Consider the following 15,068-nt stretch of genomic DNA (forward strand, 5'->3'; position numbering starts at 1 on the left):
ATTTCATCAAAAATTTTTTTAAAATAAAAATCCTTCAAATACTTATCTTAGCAAAAGTCGGACCAGGGGTTGTAGAGCGTCCGACATGCATGTTTCGTCCCAATGGGCTTTGTCCAGGACTACCCCCTTAGCCGCTTTTAGTGCCAGCCTCGCAATGTTTATTCACGGGATTCCCCCAGCAAAGATTTGAAGGGGGAACACCTCATTTAGCTTCGCTGCTCCATTGTCACAGTAATCCCACAGTTGCAAGATCAGCGCCAGGGTGCAGGTATTAGTGTGGTGCTGCATTTGCTTGTCAACTACTGGGCAACGGAGGGCCGGTGGTTTAGGGCTGATTAAATTCCAGACGCGTATTCTGACATTAGATACTTTTTTCTTCTTTTTACAAAGTATCTAGTGACTACACAGTCTGTTGTCATAAGTAATTGTTTAATATTTCAGTGAAGCTGGTAGTACTATAATATTTGGGGTAAAGCAAGTGGTCAGGGCCGGCCCAATCATTAGGTACTACTCAGTCACCTAGGACAGTAGCTTTTAGGGGGCTGCAAACAGCAGCTTAGTCAATAGATCCTGATAGCTAATAAACTCCAAGAACCCCCAGTGCAAACTTTTGACTGCAAGAAGAGTGGATCTTTTTCAGATAGCACTTCATACAATGCAATCAGAGTGGTTTACAATTAAAAATCAAGAAAAAACTCCAGAGACTACTTGGCAAGAGAGAGAGAGAGAAAAAAAAATGAGTAGAGAAAGAAAGGATAGGCAAAGGGATTAGAGCGGGACAAGATTAAGCAGAGCACACTGCACCCAGAATCTAAGAACAGTCGAAATGTTCGAGAACATGAGTTATTAGGGAATTAGGACAGGTAAATGAGCTCCAGATGCAGTAGTTGATGTTGGGTCCTTTGATGGTGTTACCTGAGTGATTGTGGGGACAGAACTGGCATCTGGATTTCTTGCAGGGTCTAATCCCTGGGTGGGTGTTGTTTTTGAAGAGTTTGTGGTTGCCATTCAGTTTCTGAGGTTTGGGTGCTATCGCTACACCAGGATAGGAGTGCTACCCAAGGCCTCTTGAGTGTGCCTACATTGTCCATGACAGGTTGTAGATCTTTGATGTTATGGTCAAGAGGTTTCAGTTGGGAGCTGTATGTGATTACCAGGGAGGTTCTATTATTTTCTTTCTTTGAATGGCCTTGTAGCAGATTGATCCTGGTTATTTGTTTGTCCCTGTTGATCTGCTTTCTCACTTCATTGAGTGAGTTGTTTAATCTAAAAAATGTCCCAATAGGAGTTTATCTAAGAGGTCAGAACAAATGCCGTTGTACACTAATGTAAAGATTGACTGTAGACAATGGACCTTGTGTTAGGTGATGGGTGATGCACTGCCTCCCCTGCATGCAAATCTCTCATAAATATTAATATTGGGGATGTGTAATGGTCATTATAAAATTGTAGATAAATATTAATTGTGGATATCCTGAGAACCTGAAAGGCAGGAGAGCCCCCAGGACAGATTCAGGAACCACTGGACTAAGCAATTTATTGAGGCACAAGCTTTCAAGGACCAGTGTCCATCATATGAATGAAGTGAAGTTCAGGACATGGGTGCATTTAAGGAAGATGCATGGGGAAAGGAGAAGGATATGGTGTAACTTATTGGAAAATGCAAGGCAGGGTGTGAAAAGGGAGAGATACGGTATAACATTTAAAACAAATCAGAAACAAAATATTTTTTCCTTAATGAATGGTTAAGCTATGGAATCTGTTGCCAAAAAATGTGGTCAAAGTATGTTTGGACTTAAAGTTTAACCAAGTTCATAAACCATCATAGCCTTGTAGACTTGGAAAAGCCATTTCTTATATCTTGGCTTGAGTAACAAGGAATGTATCTACTCTTTGGTATCTTACTAGGCACTTGTAGTCCTAATTTCTCTTATACCAGGGCTGTATATTACAGTTTCTGCATTGGCCCAAATGGAATTAATTTGTCAACATTGGGCAAAGCTAGATTATTACAGAGCATAGTCGTGTGCTGCAAAGATGCTGGTCCACAAAGCTGCTTGTGGAACCTGAGAAAGAATATTGATTTTTTTTTTCAGATGGTGGGAAGGGGCAGAGAGGGTAGAAAGCACCCTTTCTAACATGCTAAAGATTTAACTTGCTAGAACTGAGACAACTGCATTTGCTTAGGGTCCTGTCTTTTTGAATCACACTTTACAGTATTGGTTCAAATGTTAGTGTTGTCTCATCTTGACTACTGTAATTCTTTGTATATTGGGTTAAATGCTAAATTTCTGTATAAGTTGCAGTTAATTCAGAATACTGTGGTGTGTTTAATTTTTTTGCTTAAAAAAATTTGATAGTGTCTCTGCATTTTGAAAAACTTCACTGGCTTCCAATTAAGGCACACATTGCTTTTAAATCTGTTTGCATAATATTTCAGGTCTTGTATGGTAATACTTCTGAATTGCTTATCCAAATGTTCCCTGATCTTTATTTTTCTTCATCAAGATTGTGTGATTACTTTTTGCTGAAATTTCCTGCATTTGATGGCATTTGACTAAAGCGCCATTTAGAGGCTTTGTTCTCTTGTCGGGCTTTCATTATTTGGAATGCTCTTCCCATGCAAATTTGCTCAGAGATGAACTTTTTTGTTTGATAAATTGTAGGTAGTGTTTTAAGGTTATATGCAATATTTTGTAATTTTTTATATTGTTTACCTTATTTTGTTAACCACCTTGAACCTCCCACTGCAACTAGTGTGATCTATAAATCTCTGATTAGATTAGAATAGCCTAGACGATTGGAAGGAAACCCAAAAAGAGGGATTTGAGGATATTCATAGCTTTAACATTGATTTAATAGTCATTGAACTGTATATATTTAAGAAAAGTCAGTCTAAATGTTACAATGAATAAACAGGCCCCAAAAGAATAGCTTTAGTGAATTTGCAAAGGTAAAACACATTGTTTCAAAGACATGATTATATTGTTTACATATTGAAGATTCTGTGTATCAATACACATACCTAAAACTCACAAACAGTGAACAGTCTTATTTAAAAGAGAGAGAGACAGGGAAGCCAATATTTCATATTCAGATGAACAGCTTATGTCCAAAGCAAATGGGTACTATGAAATAAAGCACTTAACAGGTATTTTGATCAGTTAACATGACCTGTTTCACGGTTAGGATGTCCAAACTAAACAGTGTGTTTGTATGTATGTAATATACAGTGGTGGAAATAAGTATTTGATCCCTTGCTGATTTTGTAAGTTTGCCCACTGACAAAGACATGAGCAGCCCATAATTGAAGGGTAGGTTATTGGTAACAGTGAGAGATAGCACATCACAAATTAAATCCGGAAAATCACATTGTGGAAAGTATATGAATTTATTTGCATTCTGCAGAGGGAAATAAGTATTTGATCCCTCTGGCAAACAAGACCTAATACTTGGTGGCAAAACCCTTGTTGGCAAGCACAGCGGTCAGACGTCTTCTGTAGTTGATGATGAGGTTTGCACACATGTCAGGAGGAATTTTGGTCCACTCCTCTTTGCAGATCATCTCTAAATCATTAAGAGTTCTGGGCTGTCGCTTGGCAACTCGCAGCTTCAGCTCCCTCCATAAGTTTTCAATGGGATTAAGGTCTGGTGACTGGCTAGGCCACTCCATGACCCTAATGTGCTTCTTCCTGAGCCACTCCTTTGTTGCCTTGGCTGTATGTTTTGGGTCATTGTCGTGCTGGAAGACCCAGCCACGACCCATTTTTAAGGCCCTGGCGGAGGGAAGGAGGTTGTCACTCAGAATTGTACGGTACATGGCCCCATCCATTCTCCCATTGATGCGGTGAAGTAGTCCTGTGCCCTTAGCAGAGAAACACCCCCAAAACATAACATTTCCACCTCCATGCTTGACAGTGGGGACGGTGTTCTTTGGGTCATAGGCAGCATTTCTCTTCCTCCAAACACGGCGAGTTGAGTTCATGCCAAAGAGCTCAATTTTTGTCTCATCTGACCACAGCACCTTCTCCCAATCACTCTCGGCATCATCCAGGTGTTCACTGGCAAACTTCAGACGGGCCGTCACATGTGCCTTCCGGAGCAGGGGGACCTTGCGGGCACTGCAGGATTACAATCCGTTATGTCGTAATGTGTTACCAATGGTTTTCGTGGTGACAGTGGTCCCAGCTGCCTTGAGATCATTGACAAGTTCCCCCCTTGTAGTTGTAGGCTGATTTCTAACCTTCCTCATGATCAAGGATACCCCACGAGGTGAGATTTTGCGTGGAGCCCCAGATCTTTGTCGATCGACAGTCATTTTGTACTTCTTCCATTTTCTTACTATGGCACCAACAGTTGTCTCCTTCTCGCCCAGCGTCTTACTGATGGTTTTGTAGCCCATTCCAGCCTTGTGCAGGTGTATGATCTTGTCCCTGACATCCTTAGACAGCTCCTTGCTCTTGGCCATTTTGTAGAGGTTAGAGTCTGACTGATTCACTGAGTCTGTGGACAGGTGTCTTTCATACAGGTGACCAATGCCGACAGCTGTCTGTCATGCAGGTAACGAGTTGATTTGGAGCATCTACCTGGTCTGTAGGGGCCAGATCTCTTACTGGTTGGTGGGGGATCAAATACTTATTTCCCTCTGCAGAATGCAAATAAATTCATATACTTTCCACAATGTGATTTTCCGGATTTAATTTGTGATGTGCTATCTCTCACTGTTACCAATAACCTACCCTTCAATTATGGGCTGCTCATGTCTTTGTCAGTGGGCAAACTTACAAAATCAGCAAGGGATCAAATACTTATTTCCACCACTGTATATATATATATATATATATATATATATATATATATATATATATATATATATATAGCATTGAGCCTGCCATGTGTGGGAAAGCGCGGGGTACAAATGTAATAAATAAATAAATATATGTATATTATATGTATATATATATATATATATATATATATATATATATATAGACTGCACTGAGAGAGGGATGCAAATTAACAGACATAAAACAGCTAAATCTTGCAAAATTCAAAGAGACTATTCATCTATGATGTGCAAAAATGTGAAAGTGAACAGTTCCCAAGATTTGGTTGCAAATGTCATATCTTTGTGTATTAATATTTATGCAATGCTTGCCAGTATGATTCTCCAGGTGACATACATATATTAGTTAAACAATAAGACAAAGTAAAAAATAAAAACATGAATGTAAAACAAATATCCAAATACAAAAATCTTCACTAACCTCAACGATATCCGCAAAGTCACAAGTTCAGGCCTTACAAATTAAGGACACACCTTCTGAAATAGCCAAATCTTACAGGTATTACAAAAAGAAGAATGTTAGTCATCCATGCTCTGTTCCTTAGGAATCTATTTGCACAAATCAGGGGTATAACATAAAAAGGCCCTCTTTGAGTCTCAGAATATATAGCGCTGTGATTGGTCAAAAGGAAACTGAAAGGCAATGGACAGGAATTCCTTTTCTCTGGTCACCTGTGGTCTTTTTGTGTGAGAAAAACCCAAAGCAAATTTAAGGAAAGATTACGAAAGGGACCCAGCTAGTCCTTACAGCGTTTCACTCGGCTTGCTTTCATTGTAAATACGACTAATGTGCTCTCCCCCTTCCTTTGTCTACCTCTCCTGAATGTTTGCACCGCTAGCAAGTTATCCGACTAGATTGAAAGCTGATTTGTAGTACTAACCGGTTTCTAATCACAAAACGTGTGTACTGTCGGATGAAAAAAAAATGCTTGTCAGCAAAGATCCCCACACAGGGAGGAAATTCAGCACGCTTCGGTCGTGCGTCTCTCTCCTCCTGGGCCCGCCCCTGTCTGACGTCGACGTCAGACAGGGGCGGGCCCAGGAGGGGAGAGACGCGTGACCGAAGCTGGGCGAAGCAGGCATCAGCTTTCTTCTTGCCCGTGCAGCACCTTCGGACAGAGGAGAGAGGCGCTGCACAGGCCCGGTAACAGGGAGGGGGGCCCGATGGAGAAGGGGAATGGCGGCGACGACCCCAAGAGGGGGCGGGGCACAGGGCGGAGGATGTCGGGAGGCGGAGCTGAGGGGAGACAGAGTAGTGAGGAAGGGAGGGGGCCGGGGCTGCTAAAGGTATGTTTGCTTTTTAATTTAGAATGCAGGGGGAAGTGGGGGAGGGGGGAACGGCGACCTCGGGCGGGGGGGGGGGCAAGGACGGCCATACAGGACGCTCCTGATGAGCGCCTTTGCCCCCTCCCGACCCTTTTTTTTTTGATTTGGGAGCCATGTGCTTGTGTTTTGACTGTTTGTGGCATGCGCAGAGCAGCTAACATAACGCTTGGCTGCTCTGCGCATGATTTGGGGGCCGATTAACGATGTGTATTGTGATTCTTTGATACATTGTACGTTTCAATACCGATCGCAGCATGTGTGACTTTTTTTTTTGGTGCATTCTTCGTTATTTTAAAATCGTTAGGGACTTTAACGATTTAGATTTTTTTACGTTTGGTTGCTGCATCTGCCTCTTTAATAGGTGTCTTTATTTATTATTTAATTATTTTAGTGCATTTCTGTCCCACATTTTCCCACAAGCGCAGGCACAATGTGGCTTACAGTAGTTCAGAAAAATTACAATAAAAGAAAGGTAAAACATAGGATGACAGTGTTGGGATGAATTCACAGAAAAGACAAGGGATGGAGAAACTGACCAACAAGAGCCATTAGATCAGAGTCCCACTTCAAACTACAACAGGAGGGTCAATTGGCGGGGTTTGGTATGGAATAGGCTTTCGTAAATAGGAATGTCTTCAACAAACAATCTTGACTTGTAAACTTTCTGGGGGCAGGAAAATACCTAATGTACCTGAATGATCTTGCCTTGAACTACTGAGAGTTAAATCCAAATCCTTTTCCTGCCTTGCCTAACCCTTTGCTATTGCCCCTGTTATTGGTTCCACTCCTGCTGTAGCTTTCATGCTCATACAATAACAGTAGCCTCTGGGGCTGTTTTCTTTGGATAGTTTTCTCTTATGCTGTCCTTTTGTTTGTAATTCCCATTGAGAATATAAATAGATGAATGTTAAAATAGTAAAACATCTGTCAATGGACTTGGTCTTCTGTGAAAGAAAGTCGAGTCCTTCTTCATTGGTGATGGATGGAGGAACCTGCCATCCCAGCTGCACACTACCACTTTGTACCCAGAATTAACAGTTCAGTAGCTTCATGTGACCCCCTTACTCCTTCAAGAACACTGAGTACAGAATGGCATTTAGCATTCTGATATTAGTCCATAAGGTTGATTACTCTGGATTAGCACTCAACCCTTCTCTGCTGTTGATTCCCTATGGCCCTACAAGATCGGTAAGATCTTCCCAGCAACATAACTGCCTCATTATTCCTCGTTCCATATTATCTGTCTTGATACTATTAGAACAAAGATGATCCCACCCTCTGAAACTCTTTGCCTATACCACTGAAATCAGAACGTACTCTCCAGAACTTTAAACAGGGTTTAAATACATTTTTATTTCAAGATGCATTTGGTACATGAGAGCAATGTAGAGAAAAATTGTTTCCTCTTCTCTTGCCTTCAGTCCCTCCTGAGAGAAGGAGGATAAATCACTTCTGGATTAACTTTGTTTGAACTGCTTTATGCTATGTTCTTTTTACTGTCTGGCATTGTATTTCTTTTCAGTCTCTAATGATTATGTAATTGTAACATTGTAAACTACTTAGAAAGTCCACTAATGAGCAGTATATCAAAAATCTAATAAACTTGCAAACATTTTCTACCAGCACTCTGTAAGTTGCATATTTTCCTTGGTGTTTATTTCTGTGCATAACTGCAATCCGAAATTATTTTCTTGTTCTAGTTCTCAGCAGCAATGTCTGGTACCTCTGTGGAGGATGAGGAGGATTGCCCAGAGCTGATTCCCATAGAAGAGAGAACGAGTCAGCAGGCTCTGAAGATACCTGTCACCATCATAACTGGGTATTTAGGTAATTGTACTTCAGAGCTTCACCCTGATGTGTGCATGCCATTATAACCAGTATGTGACCGTGCAGCTTAAAATATTGCACTCTGGTGGTGGTACTTTATGCCTTCTTGGGTCATCATTCGGTTGGAGCTGGTCTCCATTGGGCCACATTGTCCTAAGTCTTCATTCACAAATAACATTTTACATCCTCTCACCAGCTGAACCAGCTAACAGAGCAAAGGTTGTTAGCCAAGAATGTCTCTAGCACTGTGTTCAGCTGCTTGTTTTCTAGCCTTTCCCAAGGTTATAAAGTAGACAGGTAAGCCACTGGAAGCAAATTGGTATCGCATCAGTGTGTCAGAAACCAGAAGGCATTTCAACTTTCTTCATTTGTGTGGTGCTGCTCGTGCTCACTGGCATGTTTGTGTAGGAGGGACTGCTTTGGAATGAAATGTCTTCTTTGGGGCATGAAAATATTTGGCCCTAGAAACTATTATTTTTTGCACAGCCACTGAGAGGGGAAAGTAATGAATTCTTGTCTGTAGGATGCTACCTAACTAGTGGGACACCGGCATGGGTTTGGGGCACCTTCTCCAAAAATAGCCATCAACACCACAAATTAGAAGTTTTCTTAAGCATTTAGTAGAAGAAAGCAAAGAAAAAAAAATGTCCATAGGACAGTTTTATAAATCAAAACATTTAATCACAGCTTCCATATCATCAAGCTGATCAATCCATAGACTGGTGGGGTTGTGTCCATCTACCAGCAGGTGGAGATAGAGAGCAAACTTTTGCCTCCCTATATGTGGTCATGTGCTGCCGAAAACTCCTCAGTATGTTCTCTATCTCAGCAGGTGGTGGTCACACACAGCAGCAGCTCTGGCTAGGCCTCCAAGCCTAATCCTTAGGTTTTGTTGAGGCCTGGGGTTGAGGGCTCTTTTGAGCAAGTGCAAACCTGGTGGTGCCAGGTCCCTCCTTTTCTCCCCCCTCCCGCTGGCTCCGTTTAAAAAAAAAAAAAAAATTTTTAAACGTCTTTAAAGGCGTTTAATTCGACGTTTCTTTAAACGTTCATTGCAGCTACTCACTGGGACACCAGTTCGTTACAGCTCGGAGCGGCAAGCAGGTAATTTTACCTTTTTATAGCGGGCAGGGGGTTCCCCGATTCTTCTCCTCGTGGCAATGGCGTCGGAGGGCGAGGGCGCAAAGGGTCGCTCCCCGGATCGCTGGAGCGCTTCTAGAGGGGATGCGGGGGTTTTACAACCTGATTCGCCCTTGATGGGTGATAGTTTAGTGACCGATGAATGTCCCGGTCGTTCCTCCGGCGTGGCGGTTTTTTCCCGCCATAAACGCCCATCCCCCGCTCCTCGCCTCCGCCATCTTGGCCGGCCACGCGGCTCGGACGGCTTCTTCTTGGGCCGCCCTTGAGGTTGGAGACATTAATGCCATGAACGCCATTAATTTGGGCGACGGCACAAAAGCGGCTAAAGTTAAGCGCCGTTCTTCCCGCGCGGCTCCTTCACGGAGTTTCGCGCCGGACGCCATTTTGGATGCGCAGCATGTCTCTCCCCCGCTATTGCGAGCGCCGGTTGAGAGTGCGTCTAGGGCTGTTGCCCAGGCTGCGGAAGTGCACAGTCTGGGGGGTTTCTCCCCCGAGTTTGTTTTGCTGCTGCATCAGGCTTTCCTCATGCAAAACGCTGCCCCTGCTCCCTCTTCTGATAAAGAGGTTGAGGTTCCCAGAGGTAAACGCCCTCGGGTTGATTTCCAGGCCTTGGAGGACTTTTGTCTCCTCCGATGTAGATGAGGGCAGCGTGTCTGAGGTCTCCCAACGATCCTTTGTGGATTCCTTGGAGGAGATAGATCCCCGCTCGGATGGAGCGGATGACCCCTCTGCAGCGCGGCTTTTTAGCCCAGAGGATTTGCCCACCTGTTGTTACAGGCCATGGACACTTTGAAGATTTCCTCTCCGGAGGACGTCTCTCCCTCAGCCCCTGTTGGCTCTGCCATTATGCTGGGGACGAAGCGCCCGCCTAGAACCTTCCACGTGCATGATGCCATGCACACCTTAATTGCGGCTCAATGGGATGTCCCGGAAACGAGCCTTAAAGTGGCTAGGGCTATGTCCCGCCTCTATCCTTTGGCTGTGAGTGAACGTGAGGCCTATCTGTGGCCTACCGTGGATTCTTTAATCACTGCGGTGACTAAGAAAACGGCGTTGCCGGTGGAAGGTGGCACGGCCCTAAAGGACGCCCAAGACAGAAGATTGGAGGCGGCCTTAAGGTCGTCCTTGGAGGCAGCTGCTTTAAGTTTGCAGGCCTCAGTTTGCGGCTCCTATGTGGCCAGGGCGTGCCGGACTATGGTGCAGCGGGCTTCCCCCTCGGATCATTCCTTGAGGGCTGATTGGCCGGCCCTGGAATCGGGCTTAGCCTATTTGGCAGACTTGCTGTATGATGTCTGGAGAGCCTCAGCTAAAGGCATGGCTCAGACAGTCTCTGCGCGGCGGTGGCTTTGGCTGAAACATTGGTCTGCTGACCACGCCTCTAAATCCCGCCTGGCTAGATTGCCTTTTAAAGGCAAGCTGCTCTTTGGGGTCGAGCTGGACAAAATCGTGACCGATCTCGGCACGTCTAAGGGCAAGAAATTACCAGAGGTCAGGGCTCGGGTTAGTACTCGTCCCGATACCTCCATACCGCCCGGGCAAGTCGGGTTCCTCTGCCCCCTCTTCCTTCAAGAGGAATTTCTCCCCCAAGCAGCATTCCTTTCGCAGAGACCGCCGTCCCGGAGGTGCTCCCTCCGGTCCTCCCCCAGGGTCTCGTACCCAATGACGGGGCCTTGGTCCACGCCCCAGTGCAGATTGGAGGACGGCTGTCCTCGTTTCTGGGCGAGTGGACCACTATAACTTCAGACGCGTGGGTGCTGGAAGTCATCAGAGACGGCTACAAGCTAGAGTTCTGCCAACCCTTAAGAGACGGGTTTGTACTCTCTCCCTGCAAGTCTCCGGTCAAGCTGTGGTAGTGCAGCAGACCTTGGACAACCTGATCCGCCTGAGTGCGGTCGTTCCAGTGCCAAAAAATCAGATTGGCAAGGGACGTTACTCCATTTACTTTGTGGTTCCAAAGAAAGGAGGTTCTGTCCGGCCTATCCTCGACCTCAAAGGGGTCAATCGGGCCTGGAAAGTGAGGCACTTTCGCATGGAGACTCTCCGCTCTGTTATAGCGGCAGTGAAGGCAGGAGAGTTCTTGGCTTCCTTGGACATCAAGGAAGCGTACCTGCATATTCCCATCTGGCCTCCTCTCCAACGCTTTCTGCGTTTTACAGTCCTGAGACGACACTTCCAGTTCAGAGCCCTCCCTTTCGGGTTGGCTACTGCTCCGCGGACCTTTTCCAAAATAATGGGGGTCATAGCGGCCTTCCTGCTAAAGGAAGGAGTACAAGTCCATCCTTATCTGGACGACTGGTTGATCCGAGCCCCCTCTTATGCAGAGTGCGGCAAAGCTATGGACCGGGTAGTTGCTCTTTTGAGCTCCCTGGGATGGATCATCAACTGGAAGAAGAGCCAGCTGCGCCCGACTCAGTCCCTGGTGTATCTGGGAGTTCGATTCGACACCCAAGTGGGCAGAGTGTTCCTGCCAGACAATCGGATTGTCAAGCTTCAGGCTCAGGTGGACTAGTTCCTAGTAGCCTCTCCTATTCGGGCTTGGGACTACGTGCAGCTGTTGGGCTCTATGACGGCCACGATGGAAGTAGTGCCCTGGGCCAGGGCTCATATGAGACCACTACAGCTATCTCTGCTGCTGCGCTGGACTCCGATGTCGGAGGATTATGCTGTGCGCCTTCCCGTGGACCCAGCAGTGCGCAAGGCGCTGAGCTGGTGGACGCAGACAGACAAGTTGTCTGCAGGATTGCCTCTGGTGACCCCGGAGTGGATTGTCGTCACGACAGACGCCTCTTTGATGGGCTGGGGAGCCCACTGCTTGGGAAGGACAGCGCAGGGGCTCTAGTCTCCTGCAGAGGCAAGTGGTCTATCAACCTCCTGGAACTCAGAGCCATTCGCTTGGTGTTATTGGAGTTCATCCCGGTACTCGTGTTGAAGCCTGTACGGGTCCTGTCGGACAATGCCACGGCTGTGGCCTATATCAACCGCCAGGGAGGTACCAGAGCGCCCCTCTAGCCAAGGAGGCTATGAGTCTTTGCCAGTGGGCGGAAGCGAACCTGGAGCAGCTTTCAGCGGCCCACATTGCCGGAGTCATGAATGTCAAGGCAGACTTTCTCAGTCGCCATACCTTGGAGCCCGGAGAGTGGCAACTATCTGCTCAGGCGTTCTTGGACATCACGAAGCGCTGGGGCCAGCCGAGCCTAGATCTGATGGCGTCATCGGCCAATGGCCAAGTGCCGCGCTTTTTCAGCAGAGGACGGGACCCTCGATCCCTGGGAGTAGATGCTCTTCTCCAACAGTGGCCGACACAAGAGCTCCTCTATGTGTTCCCGCCCTGGCCCATGTTGGGCAGGGTGCTAGACCGGGTGGCAAAGCATCCCGGCAGGGTAATCCTGGTGGGTCCGGATTGGCCCAGACGTCCCTGGTATGCGGACTTGTTCAGGCTCTCAGTCGACGATCCTCTGCGGCTGTCAGTGGAGCAGGGCCTGTTACATCAGGGTCCCGTGGTGATGGAGGATCCCTCTCCCTTTGGTCTTACGGCCTGGCTATTGAGCGGCAGCGTCTGAGGAAGAAGGGCTTCTCAGACAAGGTCATCGCCACTATGCTGAGAGCGAGGAAGCGCTCTACTTCTACTGCTTACGCCAGGGTTTGGCGTATCTTTGCAGCATGGTGTGAAGCAGGCTCACTTTCTCCCTTCACTGCTCCAATTTCTTCAGTGTTGGCGTTCCTGCAAGAAGGTCTGGAGAAAGGCCTGTCGCTCAGTTCCCTTAAAGTCCAGGTAGCGGCTCTGGCTTGCTTCAGGGGCCGCCTGAAGGGTGCTTCCCTGGCTTCGCAGCCAGATGTGGTGCGCTTTCTCAAGGGAGTTAATCACCTGCGCCCTCCTCTGCACTCAGTGGTGCCTGCGTGGAATCTCAACCTGGTGCTAAGAGCATTGCAGAAGCCGCCTTTGGAACCCTTGTCGAGGGCATCTCTGAAAGACCTGACGTTGAAAGCAGTCTTTTTGGTGGCTATCACTTCAGACAGAAGAGTTTCCGAGCTCCAGGCGCTCTCATGTCGAGAGCCTTTTCTGCAGTGCACTGAGGCAGGAGTGACTATTCGCACAGTGCCTTCCTTCCTGCCCAAGATTGGTTCTCGCTTCCATGTGAATCAGTAGCTCTGTCTCCCTTCCTTTCGTAGGGAGGACTACCCAGAGGAGTACTCCGCTCTTGAATATCTGGATGTGAGACGAGTCATCATCAGATACTTGGAAGTGACCAATGATTTCCGGAAATCGGATCATCTGTTTGTCCTGTTTGCAGGTCCTCGTAAGGGTCTGCAGGCTGCTAAGCCTACAGTGGCAAGATGGGTTCCAGGAAGCCATTGCAGCGGCTTATGTGGCCGCGGGGAAGGTGCCGCCTATCCAGCTGAAGGCTCACTCCACGAGAGCTCAGGCGGCCTCGATGGCAGAGGCCGGATCCGTCTCCTTGGAAGAGATATGCAAGGCGGCAACGTGGGCTTCGGCTCATACATTCTCCAAGCATTACCGTTTGACTGTGGCTGCACGGGCGGAGGCCCGGTTTGGAGCTTCAGTGTTGAGGTCAGGGATTTCTATGTCCCGCCCTGGGTGAGTACTGCTTCGGTACATCCCACCAGTCTATGGATTGATCAGCTTGATGATATGGAAGGTAAAATTATGTATAATCATACCTGATAATTTTCTTTCCATTAATCATAGCTGATCAATCCATAGCCCCTCCCAGATATCTGTACTGTTTATATTCTGGTTGAATTTTAGGTTCAAGTTTAGCCTTCAGTTACTTCAGGAGGACTTCGTGTTCAAGTTCTTCTTTCACTTGGATTCTTCAAGAGTTGAGACGACTTTGTGTTACAGTGAGCTGCTGCATTCCTCTCCCCTCCGTTTTACGGGGCTGGATTGAGACATAAATTCTGCCGGCACTCCCTCCCGCTTCGTGCGGCTGTAGGGCAGCTTTGTACCCCTCCCGCTTCGGCGGTGTTAGGGTCAGTCAGCTCCTCCCGCGGTTGCGGTTGCAGGATGAGCCAGATCCCCCCGCATCGGCGGGTGTGGTGTCCCTCCCCCGCTCCGCGGGGATGAGCTGGACGGATTCCCCTCCCCCACTTGTGTGGGGATGAGCTGGGTTAATTCCCCTCCCCCGTTTCGGCGGTGGTGAGCTGGGCAGAGTGTCCCTTCGTGGTGTAATTCTCTAAGTGCTGAGTCCTGCGGATGGAGCTTTGATATCGACATACTGAGGAGTTTCCGGCAGCACATGACCACATATAGGGAGGCAAAAGTTTGCTCTCTATCTCCACCTGCTGGTAGATGGACACAACCCCACCAGTCTATGGATTGATCAGCTATGATTAATGGAAAGAAAATTATCAGGTATGATTATACATAATTTTACCTTCTTAAGATCAGCTGCCTGTACACACTGCTTACACTATGCAGTCTGTTTTAACTGCCCACTGAGCTATTTTTAAAATCCCCTCTTTTCAGCATGGTGGTGTCTCGTTTGTAAGGAAAGTTTGGTGGTTTAAAGCAGAGGTGCACCCATCTAGTTCTCCAGGACTGCAACCAGGTCTGATTTTCAGGATATCAGTAGTAGCCTAGTGGTTAGAGCACCAGGCTGACAACCAGGGAGGCTCAATTCAAATCCCTCTACAGCTTCTTGTGATACTGGGAATTCACTTATCCCTCCATAGCTTCAGGTACAACGTTAGATTGTAAACCCTCTGAGGGCAGAGAAATACCTGGTTTACCTGAATGTGCCTCGCCTTCAACTACCTACTGAAAAAGGTGCTAAATTCAAACACCTACATATCCCTTAAGCATAGATAGACTCAGTTGTTTGGAGAAGCTGAAGCAGAAGGGCGAATGGGATACACTGGACAGATTTTCTTTTTTCTTCACCGTTTCCCCCCTTACTAGGAAACTCTGACT

General features: G+C 46.8%; 1 protein-coding gene across 2 annotated transcripts in view; it reads left to right on the plus strand.

Annotated features, from left to right (window-relative positions):
* Window positions 1-15,068, plus strand: part of LOC115463383 (COBW domain-containing protein 1-like) — a 79,674-nt gene that overhangs the window by 2,125 nt on the left and 62,481 nt on the right. For both annotated transcript variants that reach the window (XM_030193835.1, XM_030193834.1), the window contains exon 2: window positions 7,873-7,999. In XM_030193835.1, coding sequence (XP_030049695.1) covers window positions 7,885-7,999 — 115 coding nt within the window. In that variant the 5' untranslated portion in view covers window positions 7,873-7,884. The remainder of the gene's footprint in view (window positions 1-7,872; window positions 8,000-15,068) is intronic.

This window comes from Microcaecilia unicolor, chromosome 2 (assembly GCF_901765095.1).
Source record: "Microcaecilia unicolor chromosome 2, aMicUni1.1, whole genome shotgun sequence".
Taxonomy (NCBI): domain Eukaryota; kingdom Metazoa; phylum Chordata; class Amphibia; order Gymnophiona; family Siphonopidae; genus Microcaecilia; species Microcaecilia unicolor.